This window comes from Stegodyphus dumicola, chromosome X1 (genome assembly GCF_044657685.1).
Source record: "Stegodyphus dumicola isolate Sdum_Otavi_A_Nest chromosome X1, ASM4465768v1".
Classification (NCBI taxonomy): Eukaryota; Metazoa; Arthropoda; class Arachnida; order Araneae; family Eresidae; genus Stegodyphus; species Stegodyphus dumicola.
The window spans coordinates 15068923-15096711 of NC_140780.1; the positions used below are offsets into that span (position 1 = coordinate 15068923).

The window sequence follows — 27789 nt, forward strand, 5'->3', positions numbered from 1 at the left end:
ATTTCTTATTTGTAATTTTGTTTTTCATGTCTATAGTTATAATTTTAGTATATCACGTTTCCTTTTTTTCTATTAATGTGATATTTTTTATATTAATACATATAGAGAATTAGCATATTAAATACATAACTCCAAAAATTGAGGTCATTACATTAATGTTGGTTTTATATGAATTGTTTTACTAAAATTAGACTTCACTACTGAAAATGCATGAACCAATGGTGACATTCTTTTTCTGGGGGTTTGTGGTCACGTGATTATGCTTCGTTCTCTGTGTGCTGGTCTTCAGGGGATTAAAAAAGGTAATGCACACATTTATTGAAGAAGTACTGTTGAAATAGCTTACCATTCAAAGAAGCTGCAATCTACCATTACCTGACTAACACCAATCATAAATATATAAATATTAGATTAAGATTTTGTTATTGGAAGGATGACCTAAATCGGGATTTTTATGCTAGTTTATTACACAAAATTATTAACATGCAAAACTGGAAAGTAAATTTAGTAATCCCAAAATTTAGTAATAATAATAATAATTAACACTTGATATGATTTTTCTTCTAAATTCACTTCCTTTGGGAGATGTGAGAGTACTAATCAGAATCCCAACCCCCATTCCTCAATCAATTTTTGCACTATTTTAAAAGACGAGCCTATCCCCCCCTTATCAAATCAGATACAGCAAACCACTTAATACGCAAAATAACCTTTTGGTCGCTTAAAGTTTGTAACATGGGGTTTCGACTGTATTTTACTTTTGTTTGAGACATTCTCACAGTGGACTCCACATGTGTAGCAGCAAAAGAGATGAATTTTGCTGAAAACAAAGAAATTCACGATTTCCTGATCATACTAATACTAATTTACTACTCCACTTCAGATTTCATTTCTCTGCGCATAGTACATAGCCTGTCTACAGCAGCAAATTTCAATAATGGTTCTTACACGATTTGCAAAATAATCGCCCTTCTGCAGCTACCAGAGAATTAAAATACAATGTTACAATTCAAAATATCTTTTTCCTGTCTTCTGAACTTCCAAAGAGCCTTTGCTTGCCCCTTTGTACTCTTGGAAATTATAAATGGCTTCTTAAACAGATGTCATATAAAGTCTGAATTTTTTAAAAATTACACATTTACCTAAATTCATATCTTGTTATTTTGATACCCAAAGAATATAGCTCCCACTTGTGCATTTTTTAATATTCTTCAATCTCTCTCTTCACTCAATCATTAGCCTTTAGCCTATCATGGAGTGATTACTTTGAAAACTGAAATCATCAAAATACTATCTTAGTATTCAATCCATATTTGCTTGAAATGTTAATTCCTTAACAGTAAAATGTTGTATTTTGCTTTCTTTGTGCATATTCATTAATAAAACTTCTTAAAATCCAAACAAGTGACATACTGATCCTATATTTAGCAAGTGGTTAATTGAAAAACAAGCACATATGATTTGCCAGGTTTGCTGTTACTAAAATATACATTAACTTTATGTTGTCCTTTATGAAACAAAAATAAGAAATTCTGCAGTATTATCCTATTTTGAACTATCTCCTCTGAGTATTTAAAATTTGTGAATAACTCAGTAGTTACATATTAATAGAACCATCTTAGTGCCATTTGGTGACTTTTTACAGGTGAAAAAGTAAAAGTTACTCATCAGTAGCCAAGCTGGTGGTTTTCGTGCCCTTTTTTTTTTTTTAACGTTCCCTTTTTTTTTAACGTTCTCAAACTCCCAATATCTTAGTCAGTAAACATTATCAACATATGACAAGAAAACATGCTTTAGCAATTTAAACTACTAATTTGAATTATGAAATAAGGATTACATGACACATTAAAAAAATTAAATTACTACATTCTTCAAATCTTTCTGAAATTTTTTTGTAAAGAAAGAAAAAAGAAACACACAATTGCGGAGACTCGGCTTTATACAATCCTTGGGAACAGTGGCTGTCAAGAAAACGCATTTCCTCGTTGTTCCCTTTAAAAACCTTCAAGCAAAACTCTATAATCTTGCAGAAATTTTACCAGTTTCTTCCACTGCCGACAAATTCCACAAGCTCATATTTTAATAGCTTATCTTTGGCATTCTAATTTTTTTGAAATGTAGGAACAATTGTGTCAAAATAAACAATCATCAATTTCCTCTTGCATTGTTATACCCACTGGTATATTAGAAGAGCATAAAATTACACTGCTCAAAGTAACTTGCAATTGTTTTTTGTATAAATTTCAATACCAGCATATACTTAACCTCAAATCTGTCTACTAAACATCAATTCTGCTTTTAAGAGGTCATGATTTTATGAATTTTATTATTTTTTTCTTCATTAATATACACTTACTACATAATAAAACTACACACAGAAGTCAAGCACGCTGAAAACTTGTGTATGAATTACTAAGAAAGCACAATATTATCACTATGAATATATACAGTAATAATAATATTACAGTATTTATATGAAGCTAAGTTTCAAGCAGATTCCAGGAATTCTCAAAGGATCTTAAATGTACCATAAGTTTTTTGAATGTGCAATTCCGAAGAATGGTAGGCATTTTCTACTAGAGCAGACACAAAATGAACTCTGTAAATTTCACATTTCAGAATGTAATTTCTAAATATGCTATTTTGATTTTAACTTTATACTTATATTTAATTTTATTATGCCTATATTTATTTTCCTGAATCAGCAGAGCAGCCCCAGGGAAGTGCACACGGAACATAGATTCAAACCACTGATATATTCTATAACTAAACAAAAAACGAAAACCTCACCTTTTCAACTTCCTGCCTCAATTCTCCCTCCAACTTTTGTAACTGCAACTGTAGCTGTCTATAATCAACGGATAGCATGGATATCTGTCTTTCCTTTTCTTGCATGATTGCCTCTGATTTATGTCTTAATGATTTCTCTTCATTTAATTTTGCTTGAAGGGCTAGAAAAAACATGTTCTCAAAAGTTCATTTATATAAACAAAATAATATGCAAAACACATACTTTAAATTCATATTTTAAAATGTTGTAAACAATAGGAAATTAAAACAAGTTAAATATCTAACCTTGCAATGCTTCCAGATTGGCTTCTTCAGTTGAAGACAAAATTCTTTTCTTATCAGCTGTTAATGTATCAATATCCTGGCGATGTGCAGCTGCTTCCTGGTTAAACTTATTTTGCAGATTCTTTAATTCAAGTACTAACATCGCATGATTCTAAAAGAATTTAAAATAACATATGTTGGACTTATTTAATTATAAACTTTTTTAAATTCTCAGAAATCATTTTTAATTAGTAAGGTATTTTAGCGTAAGAATAATTTACTTTTTCGAGTTCCACAAATTTGTGATTGAGTTCATGATTTTCTGCTACTAGAGCATTTTCACGTTCTTTCATTCTTTCCAAGTCTAACTGCAAAGCGTGCTTTTTATCTAATTCAAAATAAAATTACATATCCATTACAAGAGATAAAAGTGCAATTTAAACAACTATATAAAATGGAGTACTCCATGCCTAAATCAAAAAGAAGTTCATAGTAAAATTTACATAATGCAAGGTTTCTATTTTTCAATTCCATGCCATTCTCTTAATCCTACAATACAATGTTACATAATTTAAACAAAAGAAATAAACATACTTTCTAATTCTTGAGACCTATCAGATGCTTGTGTCCACGAATTACGCCCTTGTTCTAATTGAGTTTGCAAATTGAGAATATCTCTCTCTTGAGCAAGATTTAAATTTTGTAACTGTGCTATTTTATCATTTAATTCTTGTATTGTTTGCTCCTTAGTGGCATTACCCTGGAAAAAAAAAAAAAAACGTAAAATGTGTGCATTTCCAGGTAAGACAACATAGCCAAAATAAAATTCAAACTTTTCAGCAAAACAAAAATAAGTTTTTAACAAGCTTCTTCTTTATGAAGTGCACAGGTAATTCCTTGGCCCAATATAATTTTACATCTCTTGTCATACAGACATTTTTTAGACATGATTGTTGAGTGAATGCTCACCATAGTCTTCATAATGTGGATGAGCTGGTAATTCTGGTCATTGCCATATGAACTACAGTATCCCAAAGCAAAATCAAGCACACACTGAATGAATGCAAAACCCACTTACATCTACACTCATGTCTGAATTTATTTTTACATTTCCAAAAATAATGATATTCCATGAAACAACCAATCAATGCAATCAATCTTTGCCCATAATGTGCGAAAGACATGATATCTGAGAGAGAATCATGCACTTTGCACAAAGGGTATATCTGACTGAATTTCTACAATGCAGAATGTGACTTCAGTGTTTAAAGGCTCATAACAGTTTGCTATGTTTCCAAAGTATCATTCGGAAGAATCTGTGAAGTAGGCATCAGCCATTTAGAAGCAAGACTAAAAATCATGGAAACAGTCTGATGTGTTAATATTTCATGACAGACCGTGTCTATGCTATAGAAACAATTTCAGAACTCAGGAACTGTATACGGGGGGCCTAGACAAGGTCATAAATGAATAAAAACTGCTTCTCAAGATTGATATCTGATATTAACTACTCATCATATCAGGAAGTCTATAGCTTAGTAATTAAGTTCAGAGCTTGAAGCAGCCACTGGAATTAACATCATTATCATGGCAAACTACATACGGAAGACTTAATGAAAAAGGTCCAGAAGTCAGAAAGCCACGGGTATGTGTTTCACTGCCTTCAAAACAAAAGAGGTATCCCTTTGATTTGTGCAAAAGACACAATAATTGAAGTGAACACCAGTGGCCCCATGTTATCTTTACTAATGAGTCGAGGTTTAGTTTAACATCTGATTCTAAATGTACTTACACCAGAAGGGAATTGGGAAGGCAAAATTGTCCTTCAAACAATATGGAACATGATAGTTTCAACAGGTATTAGTACTCATACTGCTTTGTTGATTGGAACTGATGTTGACTTCAAATTGAAATTCCTAGTTTTAGCTAAATTAGCCCTTTTGATAGGAGTATTTTCACTCCATTGTATATATGTGTGTGTGTGTTTTATTAAGTAGTTTAGTTGTGTATGTCATTAATTTAAAATGTCTCTTATCTTTTATTATTTTAATAAGGGTTCAGCACATTATTTTCCATTTATCTTTAGAAGAATTTTTTTTTCATTTCTTTATAACTCTGCTATGCATTTTACCATAAAATAACACAACAAATGAGCAAACACAAAGCAAGAAAATCTAATACAGCAAATGAAACAGATAAATAAATGATTCACTGGGTCACTATGCATATATAATTATTTGATATTAATATAATTTTGCCTGGATGTATTTTTCTTCCTACACGTGTCTTATTTTCAGCATTTTTTCACAGTAAGAGTGCGGGGGGGGGGGGGGGGGGACAGCCATCAAATTTCAAATGCATCTATATAACAAACAGTATGCATGCTTATAAATATTCACTCTGAAAACATTAAGCTTAGCCCTCATATATTACGAAACAGTCTTACAGGTTTCTTTGTCTGACCGACTGCGATTTAAACAATTAATATAAATTACACTGCAAATTTCCTTACAAAGAGGTCACTTAAACCTTGCAGCAAAAATAATATTACAGAAACACCACTTTTGAGCAAATTTAAGTGAAAAAAACTACAATTAAAATACCCATAGGCAATCGTAAAATACAGTTTAGGGAAAAAATTAAAAAATTCCCATACTGAATTAAATATATTCTTATTAGAATTAGAAATGTATTGGATACCACTAACTTTTAATAGCATTTTAACCAGACACATAATATTTACATTACATATTTACTTATACATCAAAATTATAGTGTATTAGATATTTAATGCCAACTTTCAATTGCATTTGAATGAAGCTTCTGATGAACTTTGTCAATCCTTGGTAACTAATTTATCAACTGCTTACATAAACATGCACAAAAAAAATTCACTTAGGATAACGATAGTTATGCTCTAGTTTTTCCTTCAAACATCATTTCTGAGTACGCTAAAAAATGAAAACTGATTTAAAAGGAAAATAATTACTAGCAACAATTCAGCATTCACTTTCTTAAATTTCATATTGTTGTCCGATTCAACTTTAATTTTCTCGTTCAGTTCCCTTAATTGCTTTTCCATATTTGATGCTTTTTCATTTATCTGTTGGTTAGACGATGATAACTGTGCCCGTAAATTCTGTTCATGCTCCAAATTTCTGAATAGCTCCTGTACTTTAGCTTCCGCTTTCCGACGACTTTCTATTTCATTGTCGTACTTCCGTTGAACCTTAATAAAATACATATACATATATAACTACATTTTGGAAAGAATACAAACATAAAATGCAATAAGGATATTAAATTTAGTATTTATGATTATGAAAGACATCAAACGCATTATCACCTCTTTCAAATCATGCTTCAGCATAGCAATACTTTTCTCCATTTCTCGATTTTCACTTTGTATCACAGATATCGTTTCCTGTTGATTCACAAAATTTTCAAGTTGATTCAAAGCAAACCTAAAAGTTGTAAAAATATGAGGGGGAGAGATTGCATAAAATCATTCTAATACCATTATATTATGAAATAATTATTATCCAATTAGCAAATCAATAAATTTATAATAAGAAATCAATACAAAATAAAGATCTCTCATGTCCAAAACTTTTAAGATGTATTAAAATACTTCAATTTTATCAATCTAATTTATTTTTTCAAATCACAAGCAAAATGCACATCTAAAAATATTTCCTAATTTGATTGATCTATTCCAGAAATGCAAATAATGGTACATCACCATTCAAAGATGTGGCAAGCACATTGCATACTTCTCCTCAAATTCCTACAGTCCAAAGTTAAATTTTAGTATTTATATGGCCAAAATGTTTTTTATGACACTTACATATCATTTGAAAAATCTCTGAAATAGAGAACAGCAACTATTTACAAGCAATGGAAGAAAGTCATGAAGCTGAAAAGATGCTTAAGGGCAGACAAATTCTGCTTTCCTGAAAAATATTTTAAGATTTTTTTTAACCGTTACTAAGCAGCTAGAGCAAAGCTGTACAAGTAAACAAATTTGCTTTAAAGCAAAACGTTTGAAACTGTTACCCGGAAGAAAAGCCAAGGTCTTAAAAAAATAACAACTTCACAAGATTAATTTCTCCTCAAGGCTTCCTCTCAAAAAGTTATCCAACTGCTAGACAGGTCACTTTACAACCTGCAGCCACCACTGAAACATTTGTTTCACAGCAAATTGTATACAGAAGTCCTACACAGAAAGGTCTTAATTCCAGGAAAACTAATAATTTATGTTTAACTGACCTTACAAGAAAGGGAATCGACCTGAATTGGATCAGCAAACTTCAGAAATATAATCTATAACAAGCATGTTTTCTCTTTAGTGTGAATTGAGTTTTTATTTAATATTTGATACTAAATGTATTCAGATCTGGAGGGAGCAAGGAATACAAAATATTTTTACCAACATTACATAATATGAGTCTCTTGACAGTGAAGATGCAATGGATTGGATTGGATTTAAAGTATGGCCAAGTAACAAATGCTATCAAAATAGTATTCAGTACAAAGTAGTTTTAAAATAAATGTGCTACATAAAACAAAGTTATTCCAATCCCAATGGCTTTACAAAATTTAACATACTTCTCTGAAAACTTAATTCATAATTACAAAATAAGGGGAAAAGACAAAGAATATTAAACCCTATTTTTCATTTTTCATTTTATTTTTTATTTATTTATTTTTATTTTTAATTCTTTTTTGGGGGGCAGCACTCGGAAAACACAAAGCATACTTACAAAATGAGGGGGGAGAAAGTCAAAGAATATCAAAAAACTTCTACTTTTCACTTTCTCTGTATCAATGAACAAAACAATGCCTGAATTGTGCATATAAAAATGTAGAACAGATGCAATATCTGAGAGCACAATTATAAATTATACGAAAAGAATGTGGAATTATGAAGCATTTAGTATGAATTATTTTGTTTTGATGCATAAAATTACTCTAAAGCTAATTCTGATATGTAGGCAGAGTAATGTTTCATTTAACAGCATTTTCCAACTAGTTTCAAAAGCAAATTAATTACAAACATGAATGGGTAAAATAAAATAGGGAAAACATAAAATTGTGTACCTTGCACTTTGCATTAGTTAAAGCAGCTAAAGTCAGAGGTTTTACTGTCATAACTGTCATTTGAAACTATCACTGTTTCAATTACTGTCATTTGAAATAAACATTCAATTTACAACCAGTGACAAAAATGTGATTGAGAGAATTACCAAACTACTATAAATATGCATTATTTTTATTATAAATACTTCTCCGAAAACTTTACTTGACATGTTCAGAGTGTTTTTAAAACACTACCTAAATCCTCTATTATTATATTCCACACCTAAAAACTGATAAAGTGAAGCCAAAATAAAAATTACATCAAAAGAATCATATTTATAGTCAGATGAATCATCTGTTTCAAACAAGTTTTAGAAAATATACTTTAAATCCTATTTTAAATGCAAATATTACCAGATTTTAAGTGTACATCATGGAGGGGGGTTTACAAAATATGTCCTTAAAATTACATTTGATGCTGCTCATTCGAGTCAAACTTTTAAATGCACTGCTCATAATTTTTTATCTTACCTTCACATATTGAATAATTATTACTTCAGACATAACAAAAATTAAGAAAATATAAATTTGGGTGGTATTACATGTATACCTGGGTATATACATGTTTGTTATATAAGCAAGTTACCATTTAAAAAAAACACATGACAGTAATTTACTAATTTTTCCCTAACACCACATTATCAAAATTATATTTACTTTGTTTCAGCTCAAATATGGTATTTTGAACATTTAATTATCTTTCTTACCACTTTTAGCACATAGAGTTAATATGAACATGAAAGCATTTTAAATATAAACCGCTTTTCCTCTTAGTGCAATAATTTCAAAAATGCCAAATCATTATATTCAATTCAGTGCATAATTCACACATACAGTAGCATGCAAAATTTAAGGATGACATGAATGTTTGAACATAATGTCATGTAGAAGTGATCTGCATTGACCTAAATCATACAATAAGAACCCCAAATGTGAAAATATGGGACATGTGACCAAAATTGCGCAAAAAAAAGATAAAAAAGAAATTATTGAAAAGACAGCTCTCAGCACAAATGAACAGAAGACCATGTTCACAGAATGTCCAGGTAACAGGTGCCTGGCAAGAAAAATCCAGTCTTTAGAAAGGGATATAATTCCCTTTGACTACAATGCTATAATATATGTGGATTCTGGGAATAAGGTTGTCAGGGAGCTGTTGAAGTATCGTACACATTCTTCCTGTAGTGCCAATTTCAGATGTGGAACTGCTGCTGGCAATTGGGCATGTGCTGTCGAACATCTCAAGGTCCAACATGTGTTTTGTGACATTTAAGTACAGGGGTCTAGCAGGTCAGTCTGTTCATTGAGTAGCTTCACTCTCTAAGAGCATTGCGACAGCTACCGTACAATGAGATGTAGCACTGCTGTCCATGAAGAGGGGGTCTGAACTTACAGCACATTTATAAAGAGACACATATAAAGCGAGAGAACCTCTGTACAACAGCGACACCAGTGGTCTATTTGGATGGTGTTGGAGAGGTGATTGCATGTTCCCTTCTCTTTCCAAATGTGTACACATCCAGTATCGCTCATCAGACTCAACTGGCACTCATCCACAAGGAGCACTCTACTCCTAACTACTATTGTATTCAGCTCTTATGTTCCTGGCACCACAGAAACCAGCATTAATGGCACATACCACACAGGTCATCATGCTTATAGACCATGTTTGAGTAGCCTTCTGTCCAGATTAAAATGTAATATCAAATGTTCAGTAGTCATGTGCTTTGTGCATATGCCTTGCAATATCTCCCGCTATGTGATATCATGCTGAGATATCGTATGTATCTTGTGATACTTCCTGCTGTCTGTTGCCTATCTCTTCTTGCCATGACATTATACCACTAATCTGCTACCATTGTTATTCATGACGACTACACCTGAACACTTGAATAGCTGTTCCTGCCATTTGAAATGCTCTCCAGGCCCGTGAAACATTCAAATCGGAAACTGTAAGTCATTCTGATCTCCTCCACTGCACTTGACACATTTCAAACTTCTTCCAACTTCACAATGGTGGGGCCTCAAGTAGTCATTCTGATGATATCCTGGATTGCCTGTAGGCCATATCACATGGTAGCAGAAACTCAACATTTCTGAAATCACTTTACAGTGTGTAATAGCTTACACTGAACTACTGAATGTAAATTATGTGTGTATGACAGCCCTTCTCCTAAGTTCATGAGCCATATATGCACATACCCTACAGTATCAGTCCCAAGTCTATCTACTGATTGGTCTTTTGGTCCATTCTGTTGCCTTGTTCTGCTTCTATGCTAATTTCTCCACCTCATCCTTAATTTTTTAACACTAGCATATATTCAATTTCAAAAAACAAGATTAAAGAAACTTTCTACAAATAAAAATTTAATATGTCCGATCACAAACCTCATACCTGTATTTGCGTTCCAAATCATCATTCATATTGTTCAATTTGTGCACTTCTTCTTCCAATTTTTCTATTTTTTTCAGAGAATCAACACACTAAACAATAATAATATTTATATTATCTATTTTATAAAATCTTATTAAAAATATGCTGTCAATAAGATTTTATAAAATAAATAAGGAAAAGTTTTAAAGCATAATCAACAATATATATTTTATCTCATAGGTAATGATATAAATTTCAACTACAAGTAGTTTACTTATTTTTGAAATTACATAAAATTCTATTATTAGAAAAAAACTAATTTAAAACTGTTACAAAATAATTACCTTAATGGCTAAAATATTTTTAGCCTAAAATAAAGTATGTATAAAAAGTGCAACAATGATGATGATATTACCTATTAGATTCAATATTATTAGCAAAAAAAAATTAATTTATGCCTTGTTCATTGCTAGAGTTATGAAAAGAAAATTATCCACAAATCTTTTCCAGAAATGAACTTTCAGCAGAAAAATTTAATAAAAATGTCTGAAGAAAAAGAAATACTCACCTATGAATCAGTTGAAGAATTTAGAGAAAACAACAATGAGATGCACAATTTAAGTAACAAAAACCAAAAATTGGAAACATCAGCAATACTTAAATGAGCTGCAAAAGACTTTAGGACAAAAATAACAAAGAGACATCAGTATATAATATGCTAAAATGCAAAAGCACTAAGAGCAATGGCTTCCTGAAAATCCACAGTGATGCAAACCACATTTACAGACACATGGGAGGGGATACCAAGATGATGTTAATCTGGTGCACCATAATCCTCACACTGTCTTGATCCATACTAACAGTTTCACAGTTAAGTCTCATACATGTAACAGCAGCCACAAGCATGAATTTATTTGAGAAACTGAAATGATTTAAATTAAGGCCTTGCTGGTCATCTCACTACTACAATACCCTGAATTTCTAGGCATTCTTGCACTAAAGCTGTTGCATGCACTCAAACGCTGCTTTGCATTAGAAGAAATTTAAGTGCAACATGCACCTGAGAATGTAAGATCAAGGATTTTGCTGTGAACGCTAACTAGAAATGATATTAACACGTGTGCATCTGTTCTAAATTATGCCAGCTTACATCATGTAATTTCATCTGAAAGATTAAAAGTGCATTAGTTGTTGCAGAGTGACATCACTAAAGAGAACGTCTAACTACTGTTGTTAAGTCTAGTGTTGGTCACAAACTGATGATAACAGCTTCCATCTATGCATGCAGATTTTCATGGAAAGAACATAATGGACATCTTACATAAATCCCACTTCATGTGGCAGTCTTAACACTATCCAGGATAATCCTGTATCATGTAGCAGTCTTAACACTATCCAGGATGATCCTGTATGTCCTAGACATACTATAAATTCTTTAGCTAGCTCACAAAATGTCATGTTTTGGTAGCATCGAATAAGAGGCCAGACATATATCAACTAATGCGAGTAGACGAATACCGCTCTGAGAAAACTAGATACACTCATTTGCAAAAAAAAAAAATCAAAGCACCTTGAAGGAAGTGGTTGTTTTCGATGAAATGGAATATGTGTATAGCTCATAAATACGGATAATAAAATGATTAAAAATCAAGGTCATGGTACCTGTTCATGGCTCACAATCACCCATTGAGTGTTCAAATTAGTAGTTGGTCGAACCACCCCTGGCAGCAGTGCATACTTGAATTCGTCGAGGCAAGGAGTGGTAGAGGTTCCTAATGTCATCCTGCGACACATTCTGCCAGGTAGTCATCAGTTGTTGTTCCAGGTCTGTGATATTTTGTTGTGCCCGAATCTGGCTATGCCCCAGACATGCTTGATCGGTGAAAGGTCTGGTGACCTTGCTGGCCAAGGAAGAGTATCAACAGCATGGAGATAGTCCAGAGATATGAGAGCTGTATGTAGCCTCTTTTTGGAAAATGGCCCCAGGATGGTGTGCCATGAACGGTAATGCAACCGGCTGCAGGATGGTATCAACATATCATTGAGCTGTTAAAATATACGGAGGGTTACTAAAGATGACCTGCTGTCATAAAAAATAGCACCTCACATCATCCCACCAGGGGTTATGGCAGTATGCCTTTGTAAAACAAAGGCTGATTGGGACCACTAGCCCCGTCCTCTCCAAACACAAACACAGTGGTCATCTGCTTCAAGAGTGAAGCGGGATTCATCGCTGACCACTATACAATGCCAATCTGAAGGCAGCCATGATGATCGGCTGCAACACCACTCCAGATGACTCCACCGATGTTGTGGGCTCAAAGGCAAATATCTTAAAGGCCTCTGTGAGTGTAACCCTGCTTCAGACAAGTGCCGTGAGATGGTGGATAGTACCATGGGAGGTATAGACGTGGCTGTAGTGCATTGAATAGTCAACAATGATACCATTGGGGTGGCTCTGGCCTAGCGAACAATCATCCTATCTTGCCTCAAATTTGTGCTCCTTGGCCTTCCAGAGCCTTCATTTCGATGGCAATTTCCTTGTACAAACCATTGCTGCCAACATCTTTGCACAGCAATGTCTGTACACTGCAGGTGGCGACCTATTGCTCGGTATAAACACCCAGCTTCACGCAACCCTATAATGCGACCACGTTCATCATAATGGCATCTTTAGTTGCTTCTTTACAGAATTACTATGGCAGGAACAAAAAAAAAAAAAAAAAAGATAAATTTTCTGCCGCTGTTACTTGTTTTATACTTTGCGAACTGCGCACTAGAAGTGTGCGCTATGATCGCAATTTCTGTTCATTTGCCTTGAAACTTTGATCATTTGCATGTTCGATCAAGATATTTTTGCATACCAAATTTTGTCACAATCGCAAAAGTCCTTCTTGGTGCTTCGATTTTTTTGCAAAATAGTGTATTTAAAATCAATTAATCCTGCACTTTGGAACAAGCTACACAGTCTGCAGTCACTACAATGCATAGCACTCCCATTTCATAATCAGGTTGTCAGTCACTACAATGCATAACAATGCCATTTCGTAATCAGGTTGTAACTGCCAGCTTTTAAGTCTCTCAATCCCATTCTAACAGAAATCCTGACATTTGATACGAATTATTTATTCCACTTTGACCATAACTCCTTTTAAATCCATTACACTTGTCCTAATAACTTTTAATCTATTTTACCTGTCAAAACAATTCCATATAACAATCTCTTCTATTCAGTGTTGTTTGATATCAGTTCCATTTCCTTTTCTGACTATGATCAAAAACAGTTTGCCATTATTTTTGCACTACAGTGTCATACATTCAAAAGGGAAAGGACAAACCTACTATACTGCCAACAGCAAAACTAGACAATCCTGTAAATTATAAGCTGTCTATGTTACAATCTGTAGTATTATCAGATCTGAAAATGTAGATAGGTGAGTAGATGTTTATGCCGATCACCCTCCTGGGTACTCTGATAGCTGACTGATAGAGATGAAAGGTAAAAGACAAATTGATGGAGATCAAATGTTGCAGTGATATCTTAAAAACCTGATAATTCTATAAATGTACCAAATTTTTAAAGAATAATTTTAAAAATTATCAGACCAGCAAACCCTCCAATCTAATCTAGAGAAGGATAGTTGAGTATGCTCACCACACTCCTCAATGCTGCAAAAGGTGACTGGTGCAGGAGAATGGTGGAAACTGTGAACTAATTGATAAAGATCCAATGTACAGTATAATGAGGCCCTACTCTGAATTAATCACCTGTTCCTGTGAAAAGCCCTAAATACAGAAAATGTCTTGAAATTACTATGGGATTTGAGTGCAGCAACCTATGAAGTCTTAAATGAAATATTTATGTTGTTTCCCCATGTACAACATGTATACGAGCAGGTTTCCCTTTGAAAGTCCTACACAAGGACATCCCTCCCCTTAAGAAGATAGCCTTTGTGTGCTTTGCCATAATCAAATAAACCATACCAAACAATGAAAAATGTCGATTGAAAAGAAAATGCTGAAAGATCAGGTAGGAAATAGCTGAGTAGGCTAGAGATGAGGTACGGAACTGGTATGCAAAACTCAAAGCCTTTTGCCTTTGCATAAAAGGACTAATGTTGGTGAAATTGCAACTTTCAATTTTAAATTATGCATACCTTCAAAAGCAACAGAATAATCGAGGAAAATGCTTTCAATAATCTTTAATTTCTCATTTAGTTGGCAATGTGAAATAGACTGCTAATTATTACATCAAAGTTTACATTATCTATAAATTAAATAAACACACAACAAAATGGTGTGGTAAATTACATAAAAACTCTCATTTAGGAAACTCAAAACTAGAGCTGCTTAAAAATTTTATAATTCTATTAATATACTTGCAGCATATAATTTAAACAAAGATGTATTAGTTCTTTGCATATATAACACTGCATAAATGCTTATATCACACTGCATAATGCTTACATAACACTGGATAAATGTTTGGCTTATTACTTGCTCTTCCCTTACAATCTTTTTCGACCCAAACCTTCTCGCATACTTTTGAAACTAAAAAATAATGCTCCTTTGAGCTAAGTGGAGAAAGTCTTGGGTTAACCTTTTTCTTTGTAATTCCTTCAGAAATTCTTAATGAGTAATGATTCTTTATTCTTGATGAATTTTTTGTCCAACTGCCTTTGTTTAAACTACTTAGTATAAGATTTTAAATGTGACATAATGCTAAATGTAATTTGGAAAGCAAAATATCAATGCATCAATTTTATGAAACCAGTAAACAGTTCTCCAAAATTTCTTTATATATTTCAGGATTCATTCTTGTATACATACATAACACACAGCCTACTTGGATCCTCTGCAGACATACAAGCCCATGCCATGACAGATGCTACAAATATCTTGAAATATACTACGTATGCATTTAAAAATGTTGTGTGCAAACATGTACAGCATACAACTGCAGAACATAAAAAGCATATGATAAAAATTGCTTTTTCCCCCCTTCTTTTGACCTCACAACTACCTTTGCTTATACCATCATATTCTATCACTCCTTTTAACAGAAATCAAAAGCACTTTTTTTAAGGCATATGTGATTGAAACTTTATTAAAGAAGTTAATATCATAGATAAATTCACTCATATTCTTTTCTCCTATTGCAGCTACACTTCAGCAATAGCATTCATCACAATACTCTTTAACTATCCTACGATGTAGTTATTATGCCTCCACTGCTAATGAAGGAATTATTTTGAAAATGCTTCTTGAAATGTTTTCTTAACACTTTACTCAGATCAGAACACTTCTTTAACAATATATTATTAGTTCAGGCTTTCTTTGCTTAAATAAACTATACAATCCTCACAGATTCTGGGATGTTACACCATCAACAAAATGCTTCAAAGATGATTAATTAAAATTCAAGCACAAATGATTCATCATTTCTGCTTGAACTGAAGCTAGTGCCAGATCTTTCATCTAAACCAATCAGAAATTCTTGGATAATACCCCAATATTTAAGCTATTTCATTTGAGTATTCCAGTTCTGTAAATAACTCATATATTTCATTTTTTTTTTTTTTAATTAAAGGAAGTGTACTTCAGAAATTAATTGAACAGTTCTTACATTCTTATGAATAAATGTTCCAAACGGGTTCAAATTTTTTATTTACCTCTGCCAAATACAATTCAGATAAAAGCTATTTAAGTATACTGAAATTACTGATTTTAGGATTAGAGATATATATGCAAGTATGTATTTTCTGCACAAGCGTTTTTCAAATCTTGAAAGTCTTGTTTATATGAATTTGACTTAGGAAAAAGAACAATTACAGCAAATAATACAGAATTTTTCCATGACTGCCCTTTGCCAACCATACAAAAGTTTGTGACCTAAATTTATAAGAATCTGGTTTTAAAATACTTACAGCTCCTTTAAAGACATATTAGTAATAAAATATTTTTCCATTTTGAAACTTGTATATTTATTAATCTCATCTCAAGATGATACCAGCTCTTAGTGACATTAACTGCATGCTAATTACAAACAAAATATTGAACTAACCAAATGCTATAGCATTATTTTTATCTCATATTTATAAAACAAATTTATAAAAGGAAAAGAGACTAATAGATTTATTACCTTGTCTGTCTGAGGAGCAAAACACAGCAGATAGCATTCATTCCAAAAAATATACAAAGCGAAAAGTAAAGAATTAGTTCTCAATTTTCAGAAAAATTTACAAGCATATTTTTCACAATCTAATAAAGATAAATTAACGATATATTTACTAACTTCATCACGTTTATTATCAGCACATAACCCTCGAGACATTAACCTGTGGGAGGAAAAAATTATTATGTTAATTACGTTAAATTTTAAGAAAAATTACAGCTCTAAAATACAACATAGATTTTCACCATGAATATTAACAGACTCTCTCTATACATATATACACATACACATATGCAAATAGATCAGGATGTAATTTCCATAAAAAATACTCTTTAAAATATGTATTCAATGTGCCATAAATCTCTACATTATTAAGCAGTGTTATTAATTTTCACTTAATACTCATTAATTTTGCACATACTGATAATCACTAGAATATGTAAATCCAATAAAAGGTAAATGATTTCCAGCAAAGGCTTTTGATGCAGGAAAATTTTCTTCAGTGTTATCTTCTTTCTCAATTTCATCAAAATTGCTTGTATCATCATCACTAGCAAGTTCAGGGACAACTGGTGGAACACCTAATTATCAAGAAAAACAGATCACTGTATTCTACCATATGACAACACACAGTTCTAACATAATTTTTTTAAATCCAAATATAGCAAACTAATATAGAGTTCATAATCTGGTTTTGTTAGTTGTTAAAGAGTTACACTAATGGATATATATTGATATAGTCTAAGACCTATAGAAAATAGGCCTCAGAATAAGCCAACATAGATGGTCACATGACTTTATTCCTTAATCATTTATCCTAGACACTACAGAAAGTTTCCCAAATTATGGTGAAAATTATATGAAAACAAAACTTGGCACCATTAATGGGAGGTTTCAGGACAATCAAATTAAACGAACTACAGCCCACACAAATAACAAATTCTAATAGATAATTCTGAAGAAATTTAAGAACAAATTTACAGACTTGCATCACTTTCTAATGCTGACTGTTAAGCCATGTTCAATATTTTTCCAGTAGGTTATTATTTTTTATATAATATTACTATCAGCTGCTTTTATTAGATAAGATTCCTATTCCCTTTCGATTTTCATTTATTTCACCTGTGCTTCATTGGAATTTTATGCGAATATTTTTTTTCATCTGTAACTTTTTCTTTTAGTGTGCAGATTAATATGAAGGTTTGAAATTTTCATAAAAAATTTTCATTATTTTTAATAGTGTAATTTGTTTTGAGAAACATAAATACATGCTACAGAAAAATTAGGATCAATTCAATGTTTAGGATACTATACGAGAGATAGATTTGTGAATACTCATGAGCATATCCCATGGAATTTGAAGTATCCAGTTGGAAAAATTGCAGGATATGCCAATATTTATTCAGAAGGCCTAATTACAAAATATTTTACATTTTGACTATTTTTTAATAAAGATCTTTCTATCAATTGTAAATTAATCTGTAATTAATTACATTAAATTAAAACAACTTTTTATATGGTATTTTTGATTACAACAATCTCCATTGCTTAAAAAACATTTCATAAATTAATTTTCGATATAAAAACAATGTTAAAAAGTATTACTGCTGATACTGATATAAGCAGCACTGTCAGCTGCTTTCGAACGAAGTTTGCAGTGCTAGGATTTCACATGGGCATTGGTAAACTCAAGGAATCACAGAAATTTTAATACAGATTACTTAAAACATTAATCTCTATATTCTTGTTTATTTTTGAAAGGCAAACACCTGCATTTCACATTCGCTATACCATTATGCAAAATTTGGGTGAAAACAGTAACTACAAAGCTGTTAGTTGCTGTTTCACCCACATTCAAATTTGAATATAAAACATATGTCTAGTATTTTTATGGAATCTCAAAACACATAATTCAAACAGCAACTTTGATTTCAAAAAAAAAAATTTATAACTTCAACTCGGATATAAAGGTACTAACAGTCTCGAATATTTTCAAATGTCCACTGATCATTGTCAAAAAATGGGTGTCTTTTGATTTCTTCTACACCATTTCGACCCAGACGCTGTGTTCTCTCTGTAAGGAAGGAACAAATAAGATTTTTTGCTTCAGGGGATATTTCAACATCATCAGGAAAACTCAACGAATTTTTGTGATCCATTATCTTGCCATAAGTTCCAACTAAAGATTCTGCATAGAAGGGAGTGTCACCTACAGAAAAAAAGTATTTTAGGCAAAAGAATTTAAGCAGAAAATCAAACACATATTATAAAAAGAAGAAGAATTCGCAAAATACTTTTACTAAGTGCGAAAAGGCTTTCAAAATTGAATTTGCCAAATGATTATGATATATATTCAAAAGTGAGAAAATATTTTTTCCTACACACAAACCCCAAAAATTAAAAAAAAAAACTTTTCCCTACACTAGATTTCACTTTCAGTTTATTAATAGACTATCTTTTAATACCAAATACTATATAACAAATAACAATTAAAAGAAATTCAAATTTTAAAAAATTTTTAAATCAAGATCATGTTAAGTTAAATATAAGTGATGCGAAATCTTCAGGTGAAGAAGGTCGCATACAATTTCACTTCTTGATCAGGAGCTACAAGCAAAAAAGGAATAATAGTTTATATCTCAAAAGCTTAAATTATTTGTAATTCATTGCTAAAACATAAAATGTAATAATATTTTGTTTGTTTTGTTGACTTCGGCACAGCATATGAGCATTATCTTTGCAAGGATGCCTTCCTGAAAATTTCTCAGGGTAGCAAAGTGGCTTGAATTCATATACATGGGTGAACAATAAAAATACCTATGTAGCCAGCCCACACAATGGGCTGTGAACCCAGGCTGAAGTACCAGTATTTAGCAGTCTTATCCACTCAGCTACTGGCAGGTGTTAGCAATCACAATTGGTCTTATTCTTAGTGGGACTGAATATCTCAGGCTCTTTTCAGGGCCATAAATTAAAAATATAAGTGCCATTTTCAAGGTTAATTAAAAAAAGCAGAACTATAAACAGTTATAATTTACATTATAAATACAAGCTAACAATCCCTTAGAAAATATAATATGAAAGTGTCCCACCATAGCAGAATGGTTAAAATTGCTGAATACTGGTAGTTTGACATTGTTTGAACAGGCTGGATTCATGCTTGGTTTTCATGGTTTTTCCCATGTATAATGTGAATACAAGCCAAATTTCTTTACAAATTTCTCCACGAATGCATCTCACTCCTTAGTCAGATAGCTTTTGTGTGTTTTGCCATATTTAAATCACCTAACCAATATGGAAGTACTGATCAATTAAGTGAACTACGGTAGAAGGAACAAGTGTTTCTGTCTAACAGAAGGGATGTCTCATGGGGACCTTATAAGGGTAAAGGACTTCTTTTATATGATACACTGAGAGACTCCCATACAGTTCAGAGCTTACAGACTTCACAAACAAACTTGCTCCATACTACCAGTGTTTAACAGGTTAAGTTACTCTGTCATTAATACACCTGATTCCTTTCCTTAGATGATTCCATCTAAGGAAAGGAATAGCCAGATTTTCCATAAGATATGTTTATTATTTTTATACCTCGAAGAGAATGTATGGCTTTTACCTAACATATACAGTCCTACCCTGCAAAATATAATTTGCGGATTCTCAGAGAACTGAATCAACCTGCTTTTTATAAACTGAGATATGTAAAAGCAATGTATTCCCCTGCGAAAAGCAAAAAATGCACTTTTCTCACCAAGAATAAGATGTACAGTAGGAGGGTGATTGGCTGGGGATGACTGGAAGAGTATGGGTATTAGAAGACAACTAATACAGGATATAATTTTTATAACGTCTGCTATAAAATATAGTCAGAGTTTTTTTAAACGATCGCAAATTAAAATCAAATTAACGACTTTAGAAAATAAAAATTGAAAATTTTCCCTTAGTTCACCGTTTTGCAAACAGCAAACTGTGTAAATCCTTAAATTAACTGTACTATGGAACTTCCTTACAATTTTTTCCACCCCTATGCAAGGTTTTAATCTTAATTTTCCAGAGACTTGGGAACATGAATATTTAAAGAACATTCAGAACTTATAAGTACACTTTACTATCACACTTTTGTGATTAAAGTCAAAAACAGAATTTCTATCTAGTGACATTTAGTGTGCAATGATAAAACAAATTTTAGGCCTTTCATTTTACACATTTTTTTTTCTGTTGTAAATTTTTAATAAATTAAAAGTGTTTATTCAGTATAAGTTCACAAAATTTATACTGAATAAAGAGACATACCTAAATTAAATAAAATTTCGATAAAGAGACATACCTAGATTAAATAAAATTTCAATAAAGAGACATACCTAGATTAAATAAAATTTCAATCTAAAAGAAATGTATCTATAGACCACGTTCTAATGTTTGCATATTGGTACAAAACATTCTGGGAGGGCATAGTAAGAAATGATAAATATGAGAAATGATATTTCTTCTCCATTACATAAAACAGTAAATATTTTAAATGGTAATAATCATAAAAGAAGACACTAACAGTATAAGGAATATTGGGAAGAAGGGAACATCACAAAAAAAGAAAGATCCAGTGAACACAATTTTAAATAATGTAATTAAAGCAAGTGTTTGCTGCTTCAATAATTACAATAAAATGCAAACATTATTTTCTATTACCTATTTTAAAATATAACACTACTTAAATTTTGCAATTATTTTAACCAATAATTGGCATAGTGAAATTTTTAGCACATTCTAAATTATATCTGTTGCAGTCTCCAGACACTGTACCTTAATAAACTAAGGCTAATAAGCTCAGCAACTTTAAAAAGTAAAACTTTTCCAGTGTATAAATTGGCCTGATAACAAAACTTTTCATTGATATAGAAATATTAGTTCTAATGCATAATACCTGAATAAATAACATACCTATAAGCATCTCGTACAAAAATACACCTACTGACCACCAATCGCACTCATGGCCGTACAGACCCTCACCACCCTGAGATTTTAGAACTTCAGGTGATATATAATCAGGTGTTCCAACAGCTGTATCAGAACGGACTAAACCATCCTTTAATAAAAATATTTTTACACATAAAATAAGTCATACATTTTTAAATAATACAAATGCACAAATTAGTTAAGATTTAAAACTATCACTTTCATAATCAACGTCAGCATATTAAATTCTAGTTACATAAACTCATTAAGTTAAATATGATACTTACAGGGCCCATTCTCATGCAAGTTCCAAAGTCTGCCAGTTTAAGATGACCATGTTTGTCTAGTAACATATTATCTGGTTTAACATCTCTGTAAAAATTTAAATATATTCTCTAAAATCTAAGAAATAATTCAGAGCATTTTCTTGATATTTGTACAGTAAATATATAATTTTACAATATTAAAACAGCTTATTTACAAGCACATTATTACTACAGAAGAAATTATACAATTTAATATCAAAACAGCTTATTTACAATGAAGCACATTATCACTACAGAAGATATTATACAACATTTTAAAAAAATATGGTATCACTTTTATTTAATGGCAATGTACTCTCTACTATCCAGGTTAATGCACAGGGAAGCGGGTCATGGATAACTGAAAAACACGATTAATCTAAACTATCAAATTTCAGGCATACTGTGTGTTTGTTTAAATTTTTTAAAAGTTCAGTATTTTTACTTTTTTTAGTACATTTAAATGGTCCATTTCCATGGTATTTTTTCAAAGCATTTAAACAAAACAGTAATTTTGCTTGTTTTTGAGAACATTTAAATGGTCAATTTTGCATTTCCATTTTTTTCCAGCACAACTTGTTACTGCCTTCTTCACAATTAGATGAATCTCTGATTTTTATAACAGGAAGAATCTTCCTCCATGATTGAACTTGCTTATTTTTTATGCACTCGTGTATATAGCGTTAGGTCTGCATGCATGGGGAACGTCATGGACAGATAACTTATAATTTTAAATTAAATAGGTAATAAAAAAAGATTTAAAAAATTGATTCAAGACAAAATCATATGCAAATATTAACATGGTTGCTATATAAGGTAAAGCTAAAATCCTGAAAACAATAAATAAAGACAAGGACTTTAGTGAGAAATTACCCTAGAAATGAAACAATCAGTTATAAACCATTTAATTCAAATGTTGAGAATGATTCGAGTCTAAAAGTGTTGAATTTGAACAAATAAATCCATATATCATACACTGAAAACACTGCCTTCTTAATACTTTTTTTAATGGTCGGGCACTTCATTTAATAGCCATTAGACTTGCACCACTACAAAGGCCACAAGTGGTGGCTATTTCATTAAGTGGCCACTGTTCCCTCCTACGAAGGGGCAAACAGTTGCAACCATGCTTTCTTCTGGATTTGAAACCAGGCCCATCACTGCAGCAGTCAGGATCACTAACCACCACACCAGATGGAACATCTTCTCAATGTAATAAAATTTATTACATCTACTGCAGTATAAATATACTAAATTAGAATCTAAACCAGAATTTCTCAAACTATGGTATATTACTACTAATGGTACATTGCATTATTTTTGGTGGTACAATTTTTACACAAAAGATTTCAATGAATGTTCAAATAGAATGTAAAATAGTATCTCCTTTAACATTTTGTTTTAATCTTTATTATTTAGATGATTTTTTTTTTCCATATTTGGCACCTCCCATCCTTTAATTTGCACCTATGGCAGCTGACACACTGGCCATACTTTATCAACGACTTAAATAATGTAAAGATATTTTATTCTCTGATTACAAGCAAGAGCATATATCTTTTATTCTTATTTGATTATATTTAAAAAGTATGAGATTCCCAATATCTACAACTGAAACATTAACCTTTGAAACTTCAAAATAGGTTTAAAAGAAACTGCATAAATAACAATGCAAAACATGAAATTTTTCTGCCTCAGTGGAAGTATGAGTGTATTAACATGCTTACCTATGAACAAATCCCATAGCATGAATGGCATCCACAGCCAATACCACTTCGGCACAGAAAAATCTAGCCCATTTTTCTGGCACATCATAATTGCTCATAAGATTCACTAGATCCCCACCTGGCATATAATCCATAACCATATACAGGTACTTGTGATCTTGGAAGGCAAAATGTAGCTATAAATATGGAACAAAATCAATAAATGCAAAAAATTAATGTGAGATTAAAATCATATGTATATTAATGAAGTAAATCATTTTCAATTTTTGTTGCTTTGCTCCCCATAATTTATCTGCTTTACTGAAAACAGTTCATGAGTATTTCATTGAATTTGCAAGGTGCACTTAGAAATAAAGTTATCAAACTGTAAATCCTATGAAATGGGCAGTAACTGCATATTATTACTTATGACATACCAGCAAACTGATGTCACATACGGATTTGTGTTTGGTAAACAAACTGCTGCTATTTACAAATCTAAAACTGATGCTTTATCCAATTCAATAAATGTAATTCTTAAGCTATATTATTGTTTAAATAATTGCAGTATAAAACAATTTTCCTACAAAGATTTAGAGAATTCCCTCAATTCTAGCCATATTTAAAAAATATACTTTTCTCTTGTTCAGTTTTCCATATATTAAGTTAGTCGCTGACAAAACACATTTTATTTATAATATGAACACTAGAAAATATGTGAGCATACACTACTTTGCGAGTCATACTGTTGTATGCGTATGGATTCTTAACAGATTTAATGCACAGAGGTTTGATGATAATAGGTTAATAAAATTTGTTTTTCTCAAAAGAAATACTTCCGAGTTTTGTAATTTTCCATAGAAATCCTGGTACAGGTGTTCACAGTATCATTAAGTACAATCTGTAGTCTCCCTTCAAACCACTATGAATATACAATGCAAAGCTAACAAAGATATATCAGTTTATGGTGAACTAACAACTCACAACAACAATAACTAACCGAGAGCAGAAACACTTTCCTGCCTTATATAGTTTTCAACTGACCACCAAGATACTTCTAGTATTTTCTGCTTCTCGAAAATTCCTGGAAAGCAATATGAGGGTCGAATTGTGGTTACTGCTAATATAGTGATAAATTACATTTTTCAATTACAATACATATTACGGTTATACAGGGACTAGACTAAATGTTGCGAGGTCAGGCGACATTTACCGATTTCTCGCCAAATTTAGCGATGTCAGAAAGTTAGCGACAAAAATAAGTCACCAAAAACCTGTTGAAAAATATAGCTTATTGTAAACCTTTTACTGCATCATCTCTCCTCCTTGAAATGTTTATTTAGTTTAGTTCTTATTTTAATGTAATATAGTAGTTACTTCTACTTCTTTTTTCTTGCTGCCACTGTTTGCATTGAGAACGGACTGTTTCAACCTAATTGAGATGCAAAAACGAAACGTGATGTTACGTCATCTGAATAGCCGATTCGTGCCGATAGCTGATTGGTTGCCGTGAGATGACGTCATTCCTACTTCTGCTATAAGTATCCTGCGTCGCTCTGGCTCAACCAATGAATGCTCTGGCTCAACCAATGAATGTCTCGTTCAATGAATCAATGTCCTGTAGCTCTCATGTCATATCGGGGCTTCATCTTCTGTGTCACCAAGTTGACTCGCTCTCATGCAAAATCACGTGTCAATTCAAACCAGTGTTGCCAGATCGTGAGATTTTGCACTAATTTACGACTTTTAACAAACTTGTGTTATTAAAATTTTAGTATTTGCGATTTTGCGAAATTTTTGCGACATCCATCATTTTTTGTTTATTTTTTCAACTTCAAAAATTTTTTTGATATATCATAAAATGCTTTTATTTTAAAATAACTTATTAATTAAATATAATTTATATTTAAAACATAGTTTATTTAGTTTTAAATAAAAATTTACATCTGGCAACCTTATTTAGATGTGGGCTTTCCTTTTCAAGGTTTCACAGCCTGATGCCGGTATAACGAGAAAGGGGTAAGGGAAGTGAAAAAAAGTAAAAAGAAAAAAAATGCTTCGAGACCTCTCACCACTCTCCTTCGTACCCCGTGCCTTTTGTTTTTAAGGTCAGTCCAACCCCAGTTCTATGGTGATAACGAATTTAACCAAAGAACTTGTAGCTTACGCAGCATATATTGGGTACCCAAACAGAGAAATAAATTCATACTCCTGATTTCCTTGCTAAGAACTAAGTAATAGAAATGACTTAAAAATCAAAGGAATGGCATTTTTCTAAATAACAACAAAAATTAATTTAACAGTGAAAGAAGAAGGTTTCCTTAAGTAATCAGAATCTGAAACAGATCCACCACACAGAACGGAAAACTCACAGCAAAGCATTCCTCAATTAAAATGTTCACAATTAAGCCCCCCCCAAAAAAAGAATTAAAAAAAATTAACTGCCAACTCAAAAAATTTAATACAAAACAGCTAAGAGTCTAAACGTGAGGAATCTCTTAAGAATTGATATCTGCAAATTAATTTAAAAATTGAAACCTTAATTAAATGAGAATTAATTTAAAAAGAAATGGATATTTAAACAATTAAAAATGAGCAATATAGTTTTAAAATTTTCGTCAAAGCTAAGATATGTAATTAAAAAGACTAAAAATTGAATACAGTCTGTAACTTACAGAACCGACAGACAGTAAATTTTTGATGACGTCAGAGATCATGTGAGCATTCACAACTATGACGTCACAAAAATCATGTGATCTCTGTTGTCACTTGTGATTTTTGCAACTTTTTGTGTCTTCTTTTGCTATTTTAGTTGAACATTTTCTGGCAACACCAACTCAAACCATGCCTGGAGATCTTGGATGTACTCCTTAGGCGATAAAAGTGCATCCAGAGGGCGACCAGACAAGAGATCACAAGGCAGACGAAGATCACGGCCGAAGAGCTTCTGAGATGGGGAATATCTGGTAGTTTCATGGACAGCACTACGAGAGGCCAGTAAGAACAGTAGTGAGTTCTTGTCCTAGTCCTTTTGGTTTCTGGAAACTACTAACGAGAGGTTAATTAGAATGGTTCAATTAAACCTTTCTACCATACCATCCGACTGCTGATGTAACGGTGTCGTTCGATTTGTCGATGCCAAGTAGCATGCAGATTGGAATGTAACTGAAGAGGCACTCTGAACCTGAAAATCCAAAGCTGTATCATAACCTCTACTACAATGACAGCCTCTTGATCAGGAATAGGATACGCATCCTGCCACTTGGTGAAGTAACTATTGATAACGATGATGTATTTCTTGCCATCAGCAGTTTGGGACAGCTGTCCCAGAATGTCAAAGGTGATGTGTTGAAAAGGCGCTCCTACATTGTAACGTTGCAGCTATCATCGGCTGTATTTTTTGGGGGGGTCCTTTCCGACCCACAAAGGCATTGCAAGATTGGCAGCACTTTTGCACACCATCCTTTGCATTACTCCAGTAAAAGGGCTCTCAAAATAACTGCAATGTCTTAATTATTTCAAATTGGCCTCCTATAGGGCTGCTATGTACTTCTTTATGAATGTCCGGGATGCAGAACCTTTGAAGTCTTTCCGTCATCCAATTCAAATTTCCAGTATAAGACGGCTGCTTTGAATGTGGAGTGAGTCCCTAGAGAGCCCAATATTGTTTTGTCATAGGTCTAAAGATCGAAATGCCCTGCCAGGTAGGTTTTCTGTTTGAAGACTCCATTAAGTCAATTACGGATTTAATATCGCCATCTAGTTGGTCTTTCCTGACTTCTTTGTCACTCCATGGGTCTCGATCAGCCAATGTTGATGTTGGAATTTGTCATGCACCCGGTTTAAGCACTTCGACCTCTTCGTATTTCACTTCGGCCCTCGAACAATATCGGCAGCTTTCTGAGCAAGGTCTTCTAGACAGGGTGTCAGTGTTTCCGTGTGAAGATCACATCCGATGACGGATAGTGATGTCATATTCCTGGGATCTCTGTACCCACCTTGCTATTTGGCCTTCAGTATTTTTAAAATTTAAAAACCAGGTCAATGATGCATGATCTGTGCAGAGTAGGAATTTTCTGATAT

The 27789-nt window shown here is 32.3% G+C and overlaps 1 protein-coding gene across 1 annotated transcript in view; it reads right to left on the reverse strand.

Annotated features, from left to right (window-relative positions):
- Positions 1 to 27789, reverse strand: part of Rok (Rho associated coiled-coil containing protein kinase) — a 165139-nt gene that overhangs the window by 63718 nt on the left and 73632 nt on the right. The window contains exons 7-19 of the mRNA XM_085807766.1: positions 23728 to 23903; positions 21983 to 22067; positions 21681 to 21825; positions 18721 to 18951; positions 17164 to 17323; positions 16863 to 16905; positions 10589 to 10677; positions 6401 to 6518; positions 6044 to 6283; positions 3649 to 3814; positions 3336 to 3442; positions 3076 to 3226; positions 2791 to 2951 (exon numbers count right to left, since the gene is read on the reverse strand). Of these exons, the coding sequence (XP_085663892.1) occupies positions 2791 to 2951; positions 3076 to 3226; positions 3336 to 3442; positions 3649 to 3814; positions 6044 to 6283; positions 6401 to 6518; positions 10589 to 10677; positions 16863 to 16905; positions 17164 to 17323; positions 18721 to 18951; positions 21681 to 21825; positions 21983 to 22067; positions 23728 to 23903 (1872 nt within the window). The remainder of the gene's footprint in view (positions 1 to 2790; positions 2952 to 3075; positions 3227 to 3335; positions 3443 to 3648; positions 3815 to 6043; positions 6284 to 6400; positions 6519 to 10588; positions 10678 to 16862; positions 16906 to 17163; positions 17324 to 18720; positions 18952 to 21680; positions 21826 to 21982; positions 22068 to 23727; positions 23904 to 27789) is intronic.